This window comes from Pelobates fuscus, chromosome 4 (genome assembly GCF_036172605.1).
Source record: "Pelobates fuscus isolate aPelFus1 chromosome 4, aPelFus1.pri, whole genome shotgun sequence".
In the NCBI taxonomy this organism is placed as follows: domain Eukaryota; kingdom Metazoa; phylum Chordata; class Amphibia; order Anura; family Pelobatidae; genus Pelobates; species Pelobates fuscus.
In genome coordinates, this window is record NC_086320.1 from 111061407 (window position 1) to 111082862 (window position 21456).

Genomic DNA, 21456 nt, shown 5'->3' on the forward strand with positions numbered 1-21456 from the left:
AAGACTCTGTAAAACCGGTCTAAACTGGAAAGCCATGCTGACAGGGGTTTTAAAAGATACTTTACTAACTTTTGAACCCCTGGTCTGGTTCATGCCATTTTTTAATATGTTGTTCCCCTGAATGGATTGATTGTGGATATGTATTTTTATGTGAATGTGATCATAGGCGTGCGCAGCCTATTGCATTAGGGTGTGCACCCTAAAGCACAAACACACGCATGTATGTGTGTGTGTATATATATATATATATACACACACACACACATATATACATACACTGCTGTGTGTGTGTGTGTGTGCTGTGTTAGAGTGGTGTGTGTAAGGGTGCTGCTGTGTGTGTGTGTATGTGTGAGGGTGCTGGTAGTGTGCTATGTGGGTGAGGGTGTTTGTGTGTGTGTGTGTGTGGGTGCTGTTTGTGTGTGTGTGTGTGTTAGGGTCCTGTTAGTGTGCTGTGTGAGGGTGCTGTGTGTGTAAGGGTGCTGTTTGTGTGATGTGTGTGTGATGGTGCTGTGTGTGTGAGGGTGCTGTTTGTGTGATGTGTGTGGGTGTCATGTATTTCTGAGGGTGCTGTTTGTGTGTGTGTGTTTGCGAGGGTGTTGTTAGTGTGCTGTGTGTGAGGGTGTTGTGTGTTTGTAAAGGTGCTGTGTGTGTTTGTGAGGGTGCGGTTAGTGTACTGTGTGTGTGAGGGTGCTGTATGTGTACTGTGTGTGTGTGGGTGCTGTGTGTGTGCTTTTTGTGTGTGGGTGCTGTATGTGTGTGTGGGTGCTGTATGTTTGGACAGATTGTGGAGGTGGGGGAAGATTAGTAAATATCCCCCCTCCCTTCTTACCTTATGTAGGGAGGGGGGATCCTTGCTGCCATGTGCCATCCCTGGTGGTCCAGTGGAGAGTGAACTCTAGCCTGCGGGGCTAGAGTTAACTCTCGTGAGATCTGAGCGTTGCCGCGGCAACGCTCAGATCTCGCCAGAGGAACCTGGCGGAGCTGCTGTCTAGAGCTCCCCGGGTCCTCTCCTGCCTCCCTTCATGCTGCTGTGGGCCGGTGAGGTAGATCTTTGATCTCCCCGCTGGCCCATGGAGGCTTAGAGCAGAGCCGACACTCAGCGCCGGTTCTGCGTGAGCCGACAGGGGAGAATAAAGTCCTGGGGAATAAAGTGTGGGAACCAAGATTCCCACCCCCCCAAAAAAATAATATACACTCCAGTGTGTGTATGTATATGTATATGTGTGTGTGTGTGTGTGTGTGTGTGTGTGTATATATATATATATATATATATATATATATATATACACAGACAAACAGACAAACAGACACACAGACACACAGACACACAGACACACAGACACACAGACACACAGACACAGAGACACAGAGACACAGAGACACAGAGACACAGAGACACAGAGACAGAGACACAGAGACACAGAGACACAGAGACACAGAGACACAGAGACACAGAGACACAGAGACACAGAGACACAGAGACACAGAGACACAGAGACACAGAGACACACAGACACACAGACACACAGACACACAGACACACAGACACACAGACACACAGACACACAGACACACAGACACACAGACACACAGACACACAGACACACAGACACACAGACACACAGACACACAGACACACAGAGACACAGAGACACAGAGACACAGACACACAGACACAGACACAGACACAGACACAGACACAGACACAGACACAGACACAGACACAGACACAGACAGAGACACACAGACACACAGAGACAGAGACACACAGAGACAGAGACACACAGAGACACAGAGACACAGACACAGAGACACAGAGACAGAGACACAGAGACACAGAGACACAGACACAGAGACACAGAGACACAGAGACAGAGACAGAGACAGAGAGACACACAGAGACACACAGAGACACACAGAGACACACAGAGACACACAGAGACACACAGAGACACACAGAGACACACAGAGACACACAGAGACACACATTATTATTTTTTTAATTAAAAAAATGTCCACCCAGCCTCCTTACCTGGAGTGCTGGCGTGGACTTGTCCCTGGGGTCCAGTGGGTCGGGCGGCTCTCTCAATATCAGCCGCAGCGAGGGAGCTGTGAGCTCTCTGCTCCCTCTCGCTGCGTGGGCTGTCTGCTGTAGCTGGGAGCCGGAATATGACGTCATATTCCGGCTCCCAGCATCAGCAAGCAGCGCGCGGCGAGAGGGAGCACAGAGCTCACAGCTCCCTCGCCGCGGCTGATATTGAGAGAGCTGACCGGGGGGGGGGGGTCCATAACCTCTTGCCCCCCCCTCCCATCCATGACAGGGGGGACATGGGGGGAGGAAGGGGGGCGCTGAGTGCCTGCACAAAAAAAGTGCAGGAACTCTGTTCTTGCGGGACTCAATCCATAGGCGTGCCGCGGGGATTAGGGTGTGCCCAGGCACATCCGGCACACCCCGTGCGCACGCCTATGTATGTAATAATTATGTTAATTGCTTATCTGAGGGGGGGGATGTGTGGGTTGTACTGTTACTTGATTGGCTGTTTTATGCCTCCCCCTGGGTGTGTCCTGTATGTGCACAACTGTAATAAAAAGCAGGCTGGGTGTTCCAGACCTCTTCTGACCCTCAATACGTAGCCTCGTCTCGTTATTGGAGGGAACTGCTATATCACACTGGAGATTGCTATGCTCTGCATATTCCCCTGAGCTTAATCACTTAGCTCTTTTAAGAGCCTGTTCCGGATACGCTCTCCTGGAGGAGAGGTCTTCCCCACACGGTTCTGGAGGACAGAATTCGATCCAGGGTGGAAGGAAGACGTTGAGGCTCCAGTTAAGCTACGGCGGTTGTGGAGCCTGCGGTGGTTGTGGTGTCATCTGCAGTGCTTGGAGTCCTCTGGAAGCGCTAGGAGCATCCATCAACGGAGGGTACTCGGTCGGAGTACACGGAGCTCCGTTACACTATAGTCACCAAAACAATTTTATATCCCTTAAGGATGGAGGGCAGTCTCTGCAATCATGCAAAATGTGGACTTTAACAGTTAAAGGCACAATATACTTACCTGCTACGGCGATCCTGATTGACAACCTGGGCCAGGGGTAGGCAACCTTTGGCACTCCAGATGTTGTGGACTACATCCCCCATAATGCTGGAAAAGCACCATGGGAGGTGTAGTCCAAAACATCTGCAGTGCCGAAGGTTGCCTATGCATAACCTAGGCAATCCCTCTGCAACCAATCCAGCTCACTGCCTGCAGGGTGGGTAGGCATGCGTGTGCGTGCAAATTATACACACATTTTCATTCTTAGTGCATTTTGATTTGATTCGATTCTAAATGTATTTTATAAATAAATATTTATTAGGGGACCCGTCTGACAAACCAGGCAGAAATACCAAAGAATTTAATTTACAAGCCCTATATTTAACCCTGTAAGTTTAAAAAAAAAACTCATAAACCCTGTACATAGGGGGGTACTGTTGTACTTGTACGATGTCTCTGAACACAAATGAGTATTTTAAAACTGTAAAACTTAAGACAATGATATCAGCAAAAGCACAGTTTTTCTATAAAATAGCAAAAAAAAATAAAAATCCGTTGGTGTTAGTGTTGTACTAATAAGACATTGCTGAACACAAATGGGGGTGTTTTTAGAGTAGAAAAACTTATAATGTGGAAAAAGGGAAAAAAAAAAAAAAGAATATGAACACTAACTTTGGCCCGAATTTGTGACAACGTAGCTACTAAAGAAAAGGACATAGCCTATTTTGAATGCCCTGGTATGTTTGTTTCCATCTTCCCCAAAAGATATTCCAGCGTAATTACTTGGCTTCCATTGGGTCACAAATGCAACATATGCCCAACAAACTAATCTGACAGATTTATATATCCGACCCTGTAACTTTCCAAAATCCCATAAAACCTGTACATGGTGTGTACTTTTGCACTCGTGAGACATCACAACATACAAATATTTGTTTTATTGCAGAAAAAGTTAACAGTACTATGACATTAGCAGTTAAAACACCATGCAGAACTTGGAAAATATTTTTTTAATTGCTCACTTTTTAATTTTTTTAATAGATTTTTTTCATATTGAATTATTTTTTATATATAAATATTTGATGTGAAATTAAATCCGTTTCTCATAAACAAATTTATATAAAAGTACTTTGGGTACACTTAATATGAAAGAGGTAAACTATAGTTGAACAGACAGCTCAAATTGTACATTTTGTTTTGGACTGAACTTGAACAATTGCCTCTGCCCTTAAGGGGTTAAGGAGACACTCCAGTGTCCAAATGAAAAATAAGTAAAAATCACAGTTTAGCAGATATACCCCAAATGAAAACTTGCAAGCATTTAATTATATATTTTTTCTATTTAAAAACGCTCGCAAAACCTGCTGATCTTGTCTGCTGCCATTGCAAGTCCTCCTCTAACCCTGTCCAGACTTTATGTGACTGTCCAATGCAGCTCAATAAGAAGTCTTTGCAAGGCAAGTGCTCCTGAGTTCAAATAAGCTAACCAAACCAGGAAGTAACAGGACCGGTTGTCTGTTTGAAAAGCCAGTGGGTGTAACCAGTATAATTTGCACTTCTTCCAAACTGGAAAAAAGAGGACACACTCTTCACGGATAAAGCTTTTCCCCAAGCTAAAGTGATTTAGGGGTCTGGAGTGTCCCTTTAATGATTCCGTTTTTGTGTATAGATTATACCTCTGAAGTCTCACTGCTCAATTTTCTGATGTTTAGCAAGTTAAATCACATTTGATTCTGTCCAGGCTGACCTAGTCACACCTTTCTTGGCTGTGACACACAGCCACAGCCAGCCACAGTGTGTTGCAGTGGATGTGATCTACTTGGATTTTGCCAAGGCATTTGATACGGTTACTCACAATAGGTTAGTCTTCAAACTAAAAGAAATTGGTCTAGATGAATATTCTTGTTCTTGGGTAGAACATTGGCTTAAGGATGGAGTACAGCGAGTTGTCATAAATGGTAAATTTTCAAGCTGGACAAAAGTGGTAAGTGGTGTCCCTCAGGGTTCTGTTTTGGGACCGCTTCTATTTAACATATTTATAAATGATCTTGAAATGGGCATTGAAAGCCATGTATCAGTGTTTGCAGATCACACAAAACTTTGTAAAGTAATAAAATGTGAGCAGGATATTGCCTTGCTTCAGAGGGATTTGGATAGATTGGGGGACTGGGCACTAAAATGGCAGATGAAATTTAACGTAGAAAAATGCAAAGTTATGCACTTCGGGGTTAAGAATGCACAAGCAATTTACACCCTAAATGGTAGTGAACTAGGGATAACCACACACGAGAAGGATTTGGGAATTGTTATAGACAACAAATTAGGTAGCAATATGCAATGTCAATCTGCCGTTGCTAAGGCCAGTAAGGTTTTGTCATGTATAAATAGGGGCATAAATTCTCGAGATGAAAATATAATTTTGCCTCTTTATAAATCGCTGGTAAGACCACACCTTGAATATGCTGTGCAATTTTGGGCACCTGTTCTAAAGAAGGATATCATGGCACTAGAAAAAGTGCAGAGACGAGCTACAAAATTGATAAAAGGAATGGAGCATTTTAGTTATGAAGAAAGGTTAAAAAATTTAAATCTCTTCAGTTTGGAAAAACGGCGCCTTAGAGGGGATATGATAACATTATACAAATATATTCGGGGCCAGTACAAAACATTATATGGAAATCTATTCATAAACAGGGCTATACATAGGACACGAGGTCACACAGTTAGGCTTGAAGAAAGGAGATTTCATCTAAGGCAAAGAAAAGGTTTTTTTACAGTAAGAGCAATAAGGATATGGAATTCATTGCCGGAAGAGGTGGTTTTGTCAGAGTCTATACAGATGTTTAAGTTGCAATTGGATAAATACTTGCAAAAACATAACATACAGGGATACAATTTCTAATTAGTGGGGTAATAGCTGCTTGATCCAAGGAGACATCTGACTGCTATTTTGGGGTCAAGAAGGAATTTTTTCCTAGTTTGTTGCAAAATTGGAAGCACTTCAGACTGGGTTTTTTGCCTTCTTTTGGATCAACAGCAAAAGCATATGTGAGGAAGGCTGAACTTGATGGACGCAAGTCTCTTTTCAGCTATGTAACTATGTAACTATATAAAAAAAGTTTTCATTTTCAATCAGATGTAAACTTACTTTAGAAGTTTAAATCTCCTGCTCTGTAAATTGAACTTTAATCCCACACGAGACTCTTGCAAGGTCTAGCAAGCTATTAACAGTGCAGGAGATTCTAAATTAAACAGACTATGCAATAAATGAAGTGTAGACATTAGATCTCACTTTACAGGAAGTGTTTAGGAAAACTATGACCGTTACATGCAGGGAGGTGTGACTAGTGCTGCATAAACAGAGTAATTTTCTCCGAAATCCGACTGCAGGGGCATAAACTATACACCAAAATTGCTTAATTAGGCGAAATCTGTTTTGGTCACTATAGTGTCCCTTTAAATCTATTAAACCTTTTGAGTACTGAATTACCCATCATTTCCAAAATTGTCACAATCTCTTACCTGCTCAGAAATGTTATCCCTTAGTCCAGGGGTACTCAAACTCCGCCCCCGCCAGATGTTGCTAAACTACAACTCCCATGATTCTCTTGCTATCTATGTAATTCAAAGAATCATGGGAGTTGTAGTTCAGCAACATCTGCGGGCCGGAGTTTGAGGACCCCTGCCTTAGTCTATGTCACATTCCACCTCAGTTTTATTTCTAGTTTAGATCGCGTTAATAATACAAACACAATTAAAATAAAACTTAAGAGAGTACCACTTATGATTGGTTTTAGAAACTCCTTTGCAGCTGCATTAAATTGATAAAATTCCTGGGTTCGGATCTATGAATCGATACGTTTAAGACTAACAAATACATCAATGTACAGATTTCAATGCATTTAATTCATTCAACGTAGGTGAAAGGGATTTCTGCAGAAGTAAAATTGCTTTGCTCTTTAATGACATGAAATGAAATACAGGAGCCACATGTTTAGATCACCTTCCTTTTATTTTCTTTGAGGAAATATAAAAGTGCAAGTCTTTCAGTAACATTACACCACAATAAATATGCCAGGATTTTTGGTAACATTTAAATCCCATTGATTTCTAAACTGTAAATAAGAGCAATTAACTAAATATTCTTTATACCCAGTGATGGACAACTAATTAATAGGTCAACCTGCAAGATAACTTTCATATCCGTTTTATTGCTATTAGACAATGCCTCCGAGTATGAAACAAATGGAGAGATTTGCATGTAACGTACCATTCTTAATGCTCTCATCACAGGCACAATCTAATGGAACCCATACTTTTTACTTAAAAGCATTTTCTCCACAATTACGCATTACACAAAAAGAAATAAAAGAACAATAAATAAAGCAATGAGATGCAGTTATCAGTCTGTAATCACTAACCGTAACAGAATAATCAAAAAAGAATCCCCTAAAAATCTCAGCACAACTAATACAAAAAAAAAGAAGAAAATGAAAAAATAAAATATAGCACTATAATGGAATTCATTATATTTTTTTCAAGCAAAATAATGAGTATACTACAAGGGTAAACTGTCTCAATTTACCAGATTACTTTATTGGGGCTATTCTCTAAAATAGAATTTGCGGGGAGTAAAAATAAATAAAAAAGATATTATATTGAGACTGAATCCTCTTGTGGAGCCTATTGGTAAACGTTTCTATAGTTAATGGGAATGTGTTTAAGTGCCGTTACCCCCATATTTGGGAGGTATCTCTATCAGGACATGGTGGTAGTTGAGAATGTGCGTCAAATGATTTTATGGCTAGGCAACAAAGTGCAAAAATAAAACTTACTTTGCCCATCTTAAAACATTAAGTTCTTAACATTTGGCAAAGTTCATGCAGAATGTTATGGGGACCAAAATTCCACCTTGACGATGAAAGAGATACTATAATGCCAGAAATACAAAGCTGTATTCCTGGCACTGAAGCTCCCTCCGCCCCCCCACTCCCTCGCACCCCGGGCCATTTATAAATGTACCTGACCCCAGCATCGATGTCCCTTAGTGCTGGGTCGCGGCTCTGCCTCCTCCGACGACTTCCCTCGACGAGCAGAGGCTAATGCGCATACACGCCTTGCGCGCATTAGGCTTCCCCATATGAAAGCATCAATCAATGCTTTCCTATTAGGAAATAGCGGATGCTGGATGCCCACATGCACAGCATAAGGACGTCCAACGTCCATTACCGAACCAAAAGTCTGTCAGCCTCTAGAAAGCGCCTCTAGCGGCTGTCTGTTAGACAGCCACTGGAGGCAGACTTAGTACTGCAATGTTTTACATTGCAGCACTAAGTGCAATAGAGAAACTACACCCAGACAACTTCAGTGAGCTGAAGTGGTCTGGGTGCCAATAAAGTCCCCTGAAGAAGATTTTAAAGTGTGTTTTAACAAGAAAAAAAGTGTGGAAAGGTTTTTAAAGTGGGAAAATATGACATGGAATATTCCTACTAATTCCACTGATTTCCACACTTATCCCACTATTCAAGACACTTTTTAAAATCCCTAGTGTGTCTGTAAGTGACCATGGATGGAAATCGTTTTGTAGAAGATTCCATGTTTGATGTAAATCACATGCCAAGCTGCATCTAGAAGCCTGAGTTGGAGTCCATTCCTGTAACCCATGTTTGCAGTGAAGATAAAGGACTCCGTGACTGCCTCTAGTACTGGGGATAAGAAAGCTAAAAGCTCTACTGGTGGTCACAGCTACCCATTCTGCTATTGCTAAACCTCACTGTATCCCAGCAGTAAACATAAAACTTTAAAAATGTCCACCTATTATATGTATTAATAATTCAAAATAAAATGTAAAATACTCCTAATTTCTTAAATAACCTCTAAAACCACCCAGGCCACATCATTCCAATGAAGTGGTATGGACGCAGTGTTCCTTTAGTATAACCCTGCAATGTAAAACACGTAGTCTGCTTATATTTCAGGGTTACCGTCTAATTCCTACGCTTTATTAATGTCAAATTGGGGGAGGCATCTGCATATTACTAGGGACACTATAGCATTAGAAATGCAGGTTGGTTTTCCTAATGCTTTAAATGAGCAGTTTAGGCACCATCACTACTTCATCGTAATTAAGTTGTTATGGTGCAATTCGGCTCCTGTGCGCTCTCTCCTTAAGGGGTTAAACTGTTTGAGGGTGGTTTAACCTCAAGGACTACGTGTTCAATAATGGTTTAACCTCTAAGACTGCCTCCAGTGCCGATCTCCATGCCCCCAAGGCGGCATCCGGCTTCTGAGTAGGTATGAGTCACAGGAAGTGCAGAATTCCACCAGGCAAGGGTGCCACTGATTGTCTATGGAGGTCAGCTGACATGCTAAGCCAATCAGTAGCTCCACATTCATAAAAAATACAAAAAATCGAATTTAATTTATTACATATTACGTTTTACATCACCTAGCCAACCTTCCAATGTTCCTTTGCCTGGTGAGATCAAACATGTATAGATAACACACAAGAAACAAACGTTCAATGCATTATATGGAAAATTCCCTGAATTACTTTTTACTTACTTGCTGCTGCGCTGGCAATGGAAGTGTTAAAACGATTATTGGCTCCTACATACTTTAACTAAATACATGACAATGTTACACAGATAAGTCTTCATGTAGGGACTTGTCACTTAACTATAGAATAAATCATACAGATGAACAAAATGCTCAGAAACAGTTCAACAGTTTGCAAGACTTGCTCTCCCTGGCTGCACATTTTGTATATCTTTTTTTTTTTTTTTTTTTTTTTATTTATTTTTTTTTTTTTTACCTTTTGTACATTGTTTGTAATGGCTACAGAAAAGGAAGGAGAATTAGGTGTGTTGTTAAAGTGGGTACTTAATTTACACTTTTTTTTTTTTTTTAACCTTTGCAAGAGGCTTAGCCGTGTGCCTGTTTTACTCCCTTGTTGCCAACACTGGGAGATAGCAACCGCAGCCTACTCTCAGAATAACCGCTACAGCAGGTTGTACTGTTAATGGTGCTTAGAATGCCCCTTTAAATGTAAATCTTTTCTGATGACATGTCTTATATAGAATGTTTGCATGGATTCCAGGTTTAAAAAATACATAAAAATATACAATTTAATTAAACAAATTAAATTAAAAGCATCTGAATGTAATCAATACACATATAGGTTTGTGTGTCTTGTTTCAATGTTCTAATCCACGGAGAAGCATTGTGAGGGCTTTACTGGTTTCTAGAATCTCTGACAATATTGGTAATCTATACAAGATGTAGGTGCTCTCAGATATCACATTAACAGACAGCTTTCCCTGAATGTACACTGTAACCCAAAATACTAACTAAATATGGATCATCTTTATTTAAAAAAACCAAAACAGTTAAGGAATGTAAAATGGAAACTGGTAAATAACTTGTACATCGGATGCACTCATATGACCTAAACGTACAACCTTCCTATCTAAGATGTACAACACTAAATGTTCTATGTTCTTAGCGTGTACTGTGCAGAAAATGTTATGTAGTGTGCCACGTGTGCTTTTTTCACAGGCTTAATGGGAAAATATACCCCAAAACTTGCATTTCAATATGTTCAATAACTTATGTTCTTATAAGCAGACTGGTAATTATTAAGTTACCGTTTGAAGGCTGTAAATACGTTTAACGGAGATTCATTTTCAGGAAGATTGGCCACGGTCCAGCCGTGCCTCAATAATGACTTTTTAGGCTTCAAATAAGCTCTGTGACATCACTGGGTCGATTTAAAATGTAGCAAAGCTAGCTGGAGTTTAATAGTAGATGTAGGTTAAAGAAGATTGCAAAAGTTTAACAGACAAAAACTTACTGAGAGAAAAATAAATGTGTTCATTGTGCTAGACTTTACCGCACATTGAATAAAGTATTTTGAACCCCCTCCGTCCACAACTCCCCAGGCATGTGCTAGCTGCCATGACACTAAAGGAGAAAGCAGCGAGACAACTCTCCACTCCAAGAGACACAAAACATTTAAAAAAATAAATATCATAAATCATGTTGGAAATCACAGCAACTCTTATTTTACAGTGCTACTGCCCATTTCCTACAGCAGTGGGATGAAGAGGTAACATGATAAAAAGAATAACAAAAAACAAAACAACAACAAAAAATTACCCGTCTGGGGAAGAAAATAAATCATTAATTAGCACTGCACAGCAAATTGTACAGTCCAAATTCTACCAATGTCTCATTAAATTCTGTGCAGAAATAATAAATCAGGGAGAAAAAAATAAGTTTAAAAAAAATATATAATATTTTGTTTGACAGCTGGGGGAATAAAAATAAATTGACAAATCGACCCATTGATCTCCATTGTGCAGAGCGAGTTTGAAGGTTCCCCAGTATCCAACAATGAAATAGTATAAGTAAAACCCCCTTCTTAAGTAAGAACGTAAAGACATTAAGAGAAGAGATTTCAGTGAACATATTGCTTTACAATGAGCTGGATTGTCATGGCCCTTTGGTGGCCAGTTGTGTGTCCAAGCAGCAGTTCAACTTACTGACATTAATGGCAAATGTAGTTTATGTTATGTAATGTTTTAAGTCTGCTGGATCAGTTATTGATTACGTAGCAGTGCTTGAGGGTCTGGTGTATGCCAAATCCCATAATGCAGCGGTAGTGACTATTTCAGCATTATGGTGACATATTTTGGTGAGAATTTTTTTTCACGTTTTTGGCTTGATATACAGCAATACGAGAAAAATAAAAACGGTTATAAACAAATAATAGTATGGTCAGTTTAAATTCAAACTGCTGCTTTGGCCACAAGTGTTCCCAGACTGCACATCAACACATTAATTTGCAAAATGTCTCTCGTATCTCGTATCTAAGGTTATTTATAATTAGTTCCTTCTTCCCAGATTTAAAAAAAAAAAATAATAATAATAAAGTACTCTGTTTCAGCCCAAAGTATACAACTACTGTATAATGTCTCATCTCTCTGGCACCATTGGCTTTAGTAGGAACCATGGATTGATCCGTATCACCCACGCTCAGCCATTCGGATTCTCTGCTTCGGGTTAAAGTGCAGAAACATAGGTGGTATACAGAAGCCAGAAACTCCACTCACTCCGTCACTGAGGAACTACTTCTTTGAGAGATGCTAAGGCTGCGTGGATCCGTACATGCAATCTGTTCTCAAAGTCATAGCCTGTGTATTCTTCCTGCAAATATAAATATCGACAAAACAAGCTGTACACAAATTATATTACCAACATTACATCACAACATAACACAATAAATGTCAATAACACCTAATGTTAATAAAGGTTAACTATTATAGTCGTAAGATTCACAACACCTAATATTTCAATATTTTTCCAAGGCACCCCAAGTCAAAACATTATCTAGGTTATATATATGTACAGTGCTGCGGCATATACTGGGCCCCTAATCTTGGGGGGCAGTGTGTATGGGGGGGGGGGGTAATTGTGTGTAAGGGGGCCGTGTGTGTATGGGGGTGTAATTGTGTATGGGGGGCAGAGTGTGTGTATGGTGGGTAGTGTGTGTATGGGGGGGGGGGTAATTGTGTGTGCATTGGGGAGCTATTGTGTGGTGTGGGGTCTGTGGGAGTAGAAGAACAAATTCATTTATATATATATATATATATATATATATATATATATATATATATATATATATATATATATACATATTTTTCTTTTTTTTATAAATTCTTTATTTTTCCATCTTGGCGGACGAGGTTAATGTTAGCTTGAAGGCTTGCGCAGAAGCCACATATTGATTAATGTACATGTACATCATTACAATAATAAAAAGGAGATGGGAGAGGCATTCTGTGACATAGCGTTACATACATTATTGTCGTTTTTATCTTCATCCGCAAAGGGATTTTTCAAATTTCTTTAACTAAACAATAGTTAACTTAAAATAATAGACAAGTTTGACTATCCAGTACGCACATTGTAATAGCCCTAATTTTTGTCTGTGTGTCTGTTCCATATTGTAGTTTGTGTACTGCTCGTAACTCGTATAGTCCTTGTATCCTAAGTGTGTGTTCATACCGTGTGTGTTGTGCATTTTTTTACTGATTCTTACTTTTGAAGATTTTCTGAGGGGGTTCAAAGGAGAGAAGGAGATGGGTATCGCAAGCGATGGTGCACTTCGTCTCCAATGCGCAGAACGGACGCTTTGTCCTACCTTTGTACAGTTTTTCTTTGTATGTCATTTGGTTCGGTAGGATTCAGATATGGGGTGGAGTGCAAGTTTCCGGCTCGAGGTAGCCGTTTTATAGACCTGTATGGTGGTGTTGTGGAGGGTAGTAGTTTGTGTTGGTTGGTGGTTGTTTCTCGGGTCTCTCCTGTTGGGTCTGGGTTGTTGTGCGTTCGTTGTCCTATTAAGGTCTATGTCTGGTATTTGCTTTCCTGTGGGGGCTTGGGTGCCCTCTCGGGTCAGGAGTGTGTTTGTGGGGAGTGTTCTGGGTGTTTTGTGGTGTTTGTCGGTGTTGTGTAGGGTGTGCGGTCCCCTTTGTTCTCAGGGTCTGTTTTGTTGCGTATTGGTTAGTTTCCTAGTGGTCGTGTCTGGCGGTGGTTTTGTCCTGGTTGCGCTTGTGTTGTGTTTGTGGTGGTAATCGCGTCTTGGTTGGTTGGTCGAGGGTGATTTGCGTGTCCTTTGTCATATTAGGTTCTACGGGGTTTTCAGTGGGTATTTTTTTTCTTGGGTGTACTGTGAGTGGCTTGTGGGTGGGGGGGAGGATTAGGGGGTTGGTGCCATGAGGGCGAGGGGGGGGTGGAGGGAGGTCCTGGAGCGGCTGCATGCCCCGGCCCGATTCCTACACCCCTACTAGGTGCCTCATAATCCATGGGTCCCAGATTTTGTGGAAGTGTTTTGTCGTGTCGTGTAGGATGGCTGAGAGTTTGTACATTTCCATGGTTTCATTTGTTTTTTTAATCATTTTTTGTTAGTGTAGGCGTGTTGTGGTTTCCCCATTGTTCTGCTATGGTGCGTCTAGTGGCGAGAGCTATTTTCGCCACTAGTTTGTTTTGTGCTCTTGGTAAATGGGGCTGGGGTTTTGAGAGAAGCCATGTCCATGGGTCCATGGGTATATCTTTATGCAATATTCTGGATGTGAGGTTGGCAACCTCAGTCCAGAGTTGTGAGCTTTGCAGGCAGTACCACCACGTGTGGGTGTAGGTTCCTTGTTGTCCGCATTTTTTCCAGCAGGTGTCTGTGTGGGCTATGCCCATTTGTTTGAGTTTCAGGGGTGTCAGGTACCATCTGAGCATGGTTTTGTACGCCTGTTCCTTATGATTCACACATATGGTGAGCGAGGCGGTTGCCTCCCATATGCTTACCCAGACTGATGGGTCATCTGGTGGGCCTATGTCTCTTTCCCAGGCCTTCGTGTAGGTGAGCGTGTCTGCTGGGGAGTTGGAGTTTAGTTGGGAGTATATCGTGGAGATTTGTCCCTTATGTGTGGGGGCTAGGCAGTTTGTCTCGAATCGTGTGAGTTTTGTGGTCGCTGTTTTTATGTTCTGGGGTTCTTTTCAGAAAGCTGCGTAGTTGTAGGTAGCGAAAGTGGTCGAAGGTGTGGCACGCGGGAGTTCTGGGAATGGTATGAGTTGTTGATTTTTGTAGAAGTCCCTAAGTCTAATCAGTCCGTTTTCCTCGTAGTGTGCATGGTCTTGTGGTGTCATGCCGGGAAGGAAGCGCTTGTTTCTGAGGATCGGGGTGAGTGGTGAGGGGGAGTTTATGAGGGGGTGTCGTGCGATGGTTCTATCCCAGACTTGTAGGGATGTGGTTAGGGCGGGTGTTGTCGGGGGGGAGTTCTGGTCTGTCGTTTTGGGGGAGCCAGAAGAGGAGGGAGGGGTGGTCTCTGCCCAGGACATCGTGCTCCCGGTCTACCCATAGTTTTGTTCCTGGGGGGGAGTGGAGGTGTTGTACTTGGGCTAGCTGGGCCGCTTGGTAGTATTGGAGGAGGTTAGGGAGGCCCAGGCCTCCGGTTTTAACCTTTTTGTACATTGTTATCCGTATTTATTTATTTTTTTAATTAAAAATAAAAATGATGCCCCCTCTCCCTGCTTACCTTTGCCTGGGAGAGGGGACATATCCTGCAATCCCAGGTGGTCCTGGTGGTGACGGTGAACTCTAGCAGCCTCAGGGGCTGCTAGAGTTCACTCTTGCGTGATTCTGAGCATTGCTGGGGTAACCGCGGCAACGTTCTGAGTTTGCGAGAGAAGAACCCAGCGGAGCTGCAGGTTAGAGCTCCCCCGAGTCATCTCTCCCTCCGTCGCGGCACACAGTTTAGGAACTGCTGCATGGGGACGCTGACTTTTCCTCATAGAGATGCATTGATTCAATGCATCTCTATGAGGAGGTGCTCATTGGCCTAAACAGTGTTTGCCCCGCCCCCTTGCCGATTTTAACCAATCCAATGCCATCAAATTAAAGGCATTCTATTTCTTTTTCATTTGTGGAGGCGAGGGGACATTAGGTAACTATTTGGACGCTTCTACAACTGCAAACAAGTGTGAAAATATATTTTTTAGAACACATACACTTTATTTTAATAAATCCCCTTACTGACAGAATTTACAGTAATCAAACATTAATATTACCTTTGCTTGAAAAAGTAATGCTTTTCCTCTTGCTACGGTCTGTAATATGAGCAAAGACAGATTAATAAAAAAAAAACTGATTCATGAACCAAATATTGTATTTTCAAATATCAAATTGTACTTTAGTTTATATATAACGGCAGAATATTCAATGCCAGCTCTCAGCTCCCAGTAAAATGTCAATGTATTTTTTTAAAACCCCACCTTTTATTTTAAATGAACTCTGCAAGCACCATAACCACTACCACAGTGGTTCCCAACCTTTTTTTCTCCCCACTTGTGTACCGTTTGGCAAACCATTTCCACACATCGGATCCTTCATATTAGCAAAATATTTCTAATTAATATAGTTGCTGCAATTTCAAATGCATGTGTTTTTCTCTGTGCATCTCCCATATTTCTCCATCCTAGGCTCTCCTAGCTTGTCCTCTGCCCCAGGCTTCCCCAACGTCTCCTGTACCCCAGGCATATTAGTATATACAGGTCAGATACACATACACACACACACTGACACATATATAGATACAGACACATAGATATAAACACTGACACATGCAGATGCATAGTCACACAGAAACAAACACTGACACACATAAAGATGTACAGACACACATATACAATGACACACACAAACACACAGATACAAAAACTGAAATACACACAGATACAAATGGAAGAAAAGATAAATATCCAGTCACACCTTAAGTTTCTTCTAAAAGGCAGTCTTTTATTAGGAACAAAAAGGTGGAGACAACGTTCCGGCTCCTCACTAAGGAATTCACAATTAGGCAGAGTAGGCACCTACCTACAGGTACATGTCCTCTAGGGAGCGCCTGTTTTCAAGACTTGTATGTGATTTTTTTTTTTTTTTTGTAAGCTTAAAGCGACACTACAGTCACCAAAACAGTTTTAACTTAATAGAGTAGTTTTGGTGTATAGATCATGTTCCTGCATTCTCACTGTTCAATTATCTGCCATTTAGGAATTCAATCACTAAGTTTATGCAGATATAGTCACACCTCACTGCATGCGATTTACACAGCTTTCCTGTGAAGTGAGATCTAATGTTTACATTTCATTTATTGGACAGTCTGTTTCATTTAGAATTTCTTGCACTGTTAAAAGCTTGCTAGACCTTGCAGGAGCCTTCTGTGTGTGATTAAAGTTCAATTTACAGAGCAGGAGATAAAAATAAAAACTTCTAAAGTTTGTTAACATCAGATTGAAAATTAAACCTTGGGGAACAGATTTGAAACATCTGATTAAAATATGCCTGGGGTAAAAAAAAAATTCATACAGGCTGTGTGAGTCAGGTGTGGCTAAGGCTACATAAACAGAAACAACTGTGCTCTAACTCCTTAATGGCAGTAACACTTCATAGGCGTGATTTATACACCAAAACTGCTTCATTAAGCTAAAGTTGTTTTCGTGACTATAGTGTTCCTTTGTTCCTTTACAAGGGTTCGTGGGGAGCTAAAAACCATGAGTCTTGGCCAGTGTCAGCTGTAGGCTTCCATGCTCGATAGCAGAGCTGCTGTCCCTCCAGTGTCTGTGGATTTACGATTTGCCTACTAACAGTTTCTCACACAGGAATGCCATGTAAGAGGAGTTTGGACAGACTTGAGGCACACTGTATAACAGCTACTGCAGCACAACACTCAACCACAGGATGTTGGCTAGACTACAGAAGAAATAGGAGGGTGAGTACTTGCAAATAACCATTCAAAAGCAACAAACTAAACACTCTTTTCCTGATCCTAAATTTACTCCATACGCCAACTTAAAACAAACCTCTTCTTTATTCCCAAATTTTAATGCACAAAGCCTAAACCAAAAATAACCCTTTTACCTTACTTGGGGTTCATCTTAAAAACTAAACACCCCACTTTCCCAATAACTAGATTTAACCATAATCTAACCTTGAGCTCAATAATCCTGATACAAGGCTTTTAGTCCCTACGCAATCTGTCTCTGAAATGAACCACACTCTAAAATGAAACCTATTTTTATCCTAACCACCTCTAACACTATCTTTAATCCAGCGTGTATTTACAGAGCTGCACACAATCACTATACTCACAGATTTAAATACAATACATTACAAGCAGTAATATTCATACGCATTTATGCAACTGTCAAATGTGAAGCATTTTATTCACAAAAAAAGTTGATTGAAAAAGAGGTTTAAAATTTTAAAGTACAAAGACATTTCATGGTAACAACTGGAAATATCAAGTTAGTAATGAATAGTCGATATTGGACCGTTATTTATCTGCCATTAAACCTTCAGTTTTTGTAAAGAATCACTTGCTTTTGTACATTCATGTTGTTGGGTTTAAGGTGAATGCATACTTTACTCACCTCCGGATTCTCCAGCAAGAGACACCCAAGTTCATAACAAGCATATGGCTGGACATAAAGGTTCTGCTGACGGCCCGGTTCATCCTTTACCGCTCGCTGGAAGAACTGAAAGAATAAGCGTTTCATTTTAACAAATGCATTTACATAATTGTTGAGATATACTACAGCAATTTCTGTTGTGCTGCCAGTCCTCCATAATTTGGATTTCAGGACCTTGGACTACAGGGTGCAGTGGTGGTTATGGTACCAGGAGTGCCCTAGCGCTCCCCCACCCCAATGTAAGCAGTCAAACCATTTTTCTATCAGTTTGACTTCTTACCTTAGGACCACCAGGTGCAACCCCTTACCTCTCTAAAGCCTCCAGGAGAGTCTGACGCTCCTCCTGCTTAGAAGCTCCCATTAGTTCTCCGTAGCTTAGACCTGCAGTGCAGAGCCAGATCACTGGGTGAGAGAAGCAGCCAGAAATCTAAGCCCTGCACCACTGTGAGTAGCTTAAAGCTGAGAGCTTCTGACTGCAGTGTAGGCATAGAGAGATACCTAAAAACATCTGTCACCATAACCACTACAACACACTGAAGATTATAAACTCTTTAGAGCAGGGTCTTCATCACTTTATTGTTCTTGTAACATTTTGAAATTGTCTAATTTATTGTTAAACTCCCCCCTTTATAATATTGTAATTTGCTCAGGAATACGTTGGCGCTATATAAATGGCAATAATAATAGGAGTGATCCTTTAATATGTTTTCCAATTATCAAAATAAGAGAAAATGACTTCATGAAATTGTGCGCTCCTTATTAATCAGGCTTCCAGAAAGTCCAAATACGGTAACTGCAGCTAGGCACTGAAAGTCACGGACTCTCATCAATAGAAATGATCAGAAGCACTTTCTTCTTCTTGATCATTCTCAAAAGCATTAACTGCAGAGCATGCGGTATTGACATTTTACAATCATTGCATTAACAGCTTCGCTCAACTATTTAGGAAATAAATAAATATCGCTGGGCATTGGGTCGGCACACAATCTCCTCCAATGTCCCCCGGCAGGGGTGAATTAGGCCCTTACCATAGGAAAGTATTGCTTCAATGCTTTCCTATGGGGGTTTAACCAATGCTGAATGTCCTCATGCAGAGCGTGAAGACATCCAGCATCAGGCGAACAAAAGTTGGTTAGCCACCAGGGACTGATTGACAGCCACTAGAGGCTAAATGCCCTCTGCAACTGCCCTGTGTTTGGTCTATCCACCTTATCATCAGTTCAGACTAATTTGACACTCCCAGTGGATGTAAAAACTTACAACACAATGCTACAACCACTGTGGGGGAGAGTACATCTACGATGTCTGTGATGTTTCCTCAAGTTAATACAAGTTTTATTAGAAGACAAAAAATCCCTACACGTTTATTCACTAAACAGTAAAGCCAAAATAGCTAAGCTGGAAGCAGAGCTGACTTATTCTAGTTCAGCTAATCTTACCTAAAACATGTAACTCCCTAGTGACCATAAGACAGTTCAGAGTTTAGTGAATAGCCCTTAATAACCCTGGGTGTCATCAAGAGTGGAAATGCATATCAGCAATGTAAACCACATTATCCTCACATGGTAACTTCAGATGGTTTCTTGTTTTCTTTAAATGGAGAACTTAGAGGGACATTATAGTTGCCATAACAACTTTAGCTTAATTAAGCTGTTTTGGTGTATAGGTCATGCTCCTGTAGTCTCACTGTTCACTTCTCTGCCAATTAAGAGTTAAACAATGTTGTTTATGCAGCACTAGTCACACCTCCCTGCAGGTAACGTGTACAGACTTTCTAAACACTTCCTGTAAAGGGAGATTTAATGTTTAAACTTCATTTACTGCACAATCTCTTTAATTCTGTATGTATTTTCTCCTGCACTATTAATAGCTTCTTGGACTTTGCAGGTGTATCCTGTCTGTGAATATAGTTCAATATACAGAGCAAGAGATAAAAACTTCTGAAGTTAGTTAAAATCTGATTGAAAATTAAACCATTTTTTTTTTAATGTAAGCTGTGACAGTCACAGCCAAGGGAGGTGTAGCTAGGGCTGCATGGACAGAAACAAAAGTGACTAAACTCCTAAATGGCAAAGAATTGATCAGTGTGATGTCAGAGGCATGATATACAAAGAATAAATAAAAGAACCTTTCATGTATGCGTTTTTTTCATTGGGGTTATATATGAAATCAGCATGCAAAAAATGCAGTGCTCTTGTCTGCTGCCTTTGCAAACCTTCTTAACCCAGCCCAGACTTTCTGTGGTCCAATCACAGACATCCTAATGCAGCTCAATGAAATGTCTTTGCAGGGAAGGTGCTCTGGGCAATTGCTACCTCATGATTTCAGTGTAACTAAGCCAGGCTTCCCCAAACGCCAGATGTTGCTGAACTACAACTCCCATGATTCTATGAATGAAATGGATGAGAATCATGGGAGTTGAAGTTCAGCAACATCTGGAGGGACGGAGTTTGGGGAAGCCTGAACTAAGCTAACCAAATCAGGAAGTAACAGGACCTGTGGTCTGCTTAAAAAGCCTGGGGTTGTAACCAGGTTAATTTATAAAAGTGTTCATTTCTATTGAAATCTGCACGTTTTCCAAAATTAAAAAAAAAAAGGGCACACTCTTCACCCAAAAAGACCACATCACCAGGTCCAGCATTAGTATACGATAAACAAAATACTGTATATATGGCCTTAATAGTCTTACATCGTTTTACATCTTGATGGTTTGCTCATATATATTTTTGAGTGCTTTCAGTTTTTTACAAACTCCACAAACCATGAGTTGCTGGGCAATATCAATATCGTTTAACAAACTAAAGAGCAAAAGATTTAATTTGCAGTAATCCACTGATTCAATCTGATACCTGAACAGCATCTTCTGAATTTCCCAAACATTTGTGGATTGCACCAAGAAGTAAATTCCTCAAGCCAACAACTGAAGGATCCAAAACTTCGTGGCACGCTTAATTCATGCAAAAAATATAAGATAAATAAAGTGTTAATATATAGGCAAACATAATTATTACTACTACTACTCTAATAAAAACAATACTGTGACTTGTGTGCATATGCTGATGTTTTGATTGGGCCTTTCCTTAACCCCTTAAGGACCAAACTTCTGGAATAAAAGGGAATCATGACGTGTCACACACGTCATGTGTCCTTAAGGGGTTAAAGGACCACTGTAGGCACCCAGACCACTTTAGCTCAATGAAGTGGTCTGGGTGCCAGGTCCCTCTAGTTTTAACCCTGCAGCTGAAAACATACTTCACTGAGGGTTAATGCAGTCTCTAGTGGCTGTCTCACTGACAGCCGCTAGAGGCTCTTCCGTGAGTTTCACTGTGAAAATCACAGTGAGAAGACGCGGACGTCCATAGGAAAGCATTGAGAAATGCTTTCCTATGGGCGGTTTGAA

At 40.9% G+C, this 21456-nt stretch overlaps 1 protein-coding gene across 2 annotated transcripts in view; it reads right to left on the bottom strand.

Annotated features, from left to right (window-relative positions):
• Nucleotides 1-11255: 11255 nt before the first annotated feature.
• Nucleotides 11256-21456, bottom strand: part of TTC39C (tetratricopeptide repeat domain 39C) — a 125582-nt gene continuing 115381 nt past the window's right edge. For both annotated transcript variants that reach the window (XM_063451471.1, XM_063451470.1), the window contains 4 exons: nucleotides 20906-21003; nucleotides 18018-18122; nucleotides 15657-15695; nucleotides 11256-12242 (listed from right to left, as the gene is read on the bottom strand). In XM_063451471.1, coding sequence (XP_063307541.1) covers nucleotides 12153-12242; nucleotides 15657-15695; nucleotides 18018-18122; nucleotides 20906-21003 — 332 coding nt within the window. In that variant the 3' untranslated portion in view covers nucleotides 11256-12152. The remainder of the gene's footprint in view (nucleotides 12243-15656; nucleotides 15696-18017; nucleotides 18123-20905; nucleotides 21004-21456) is intronic.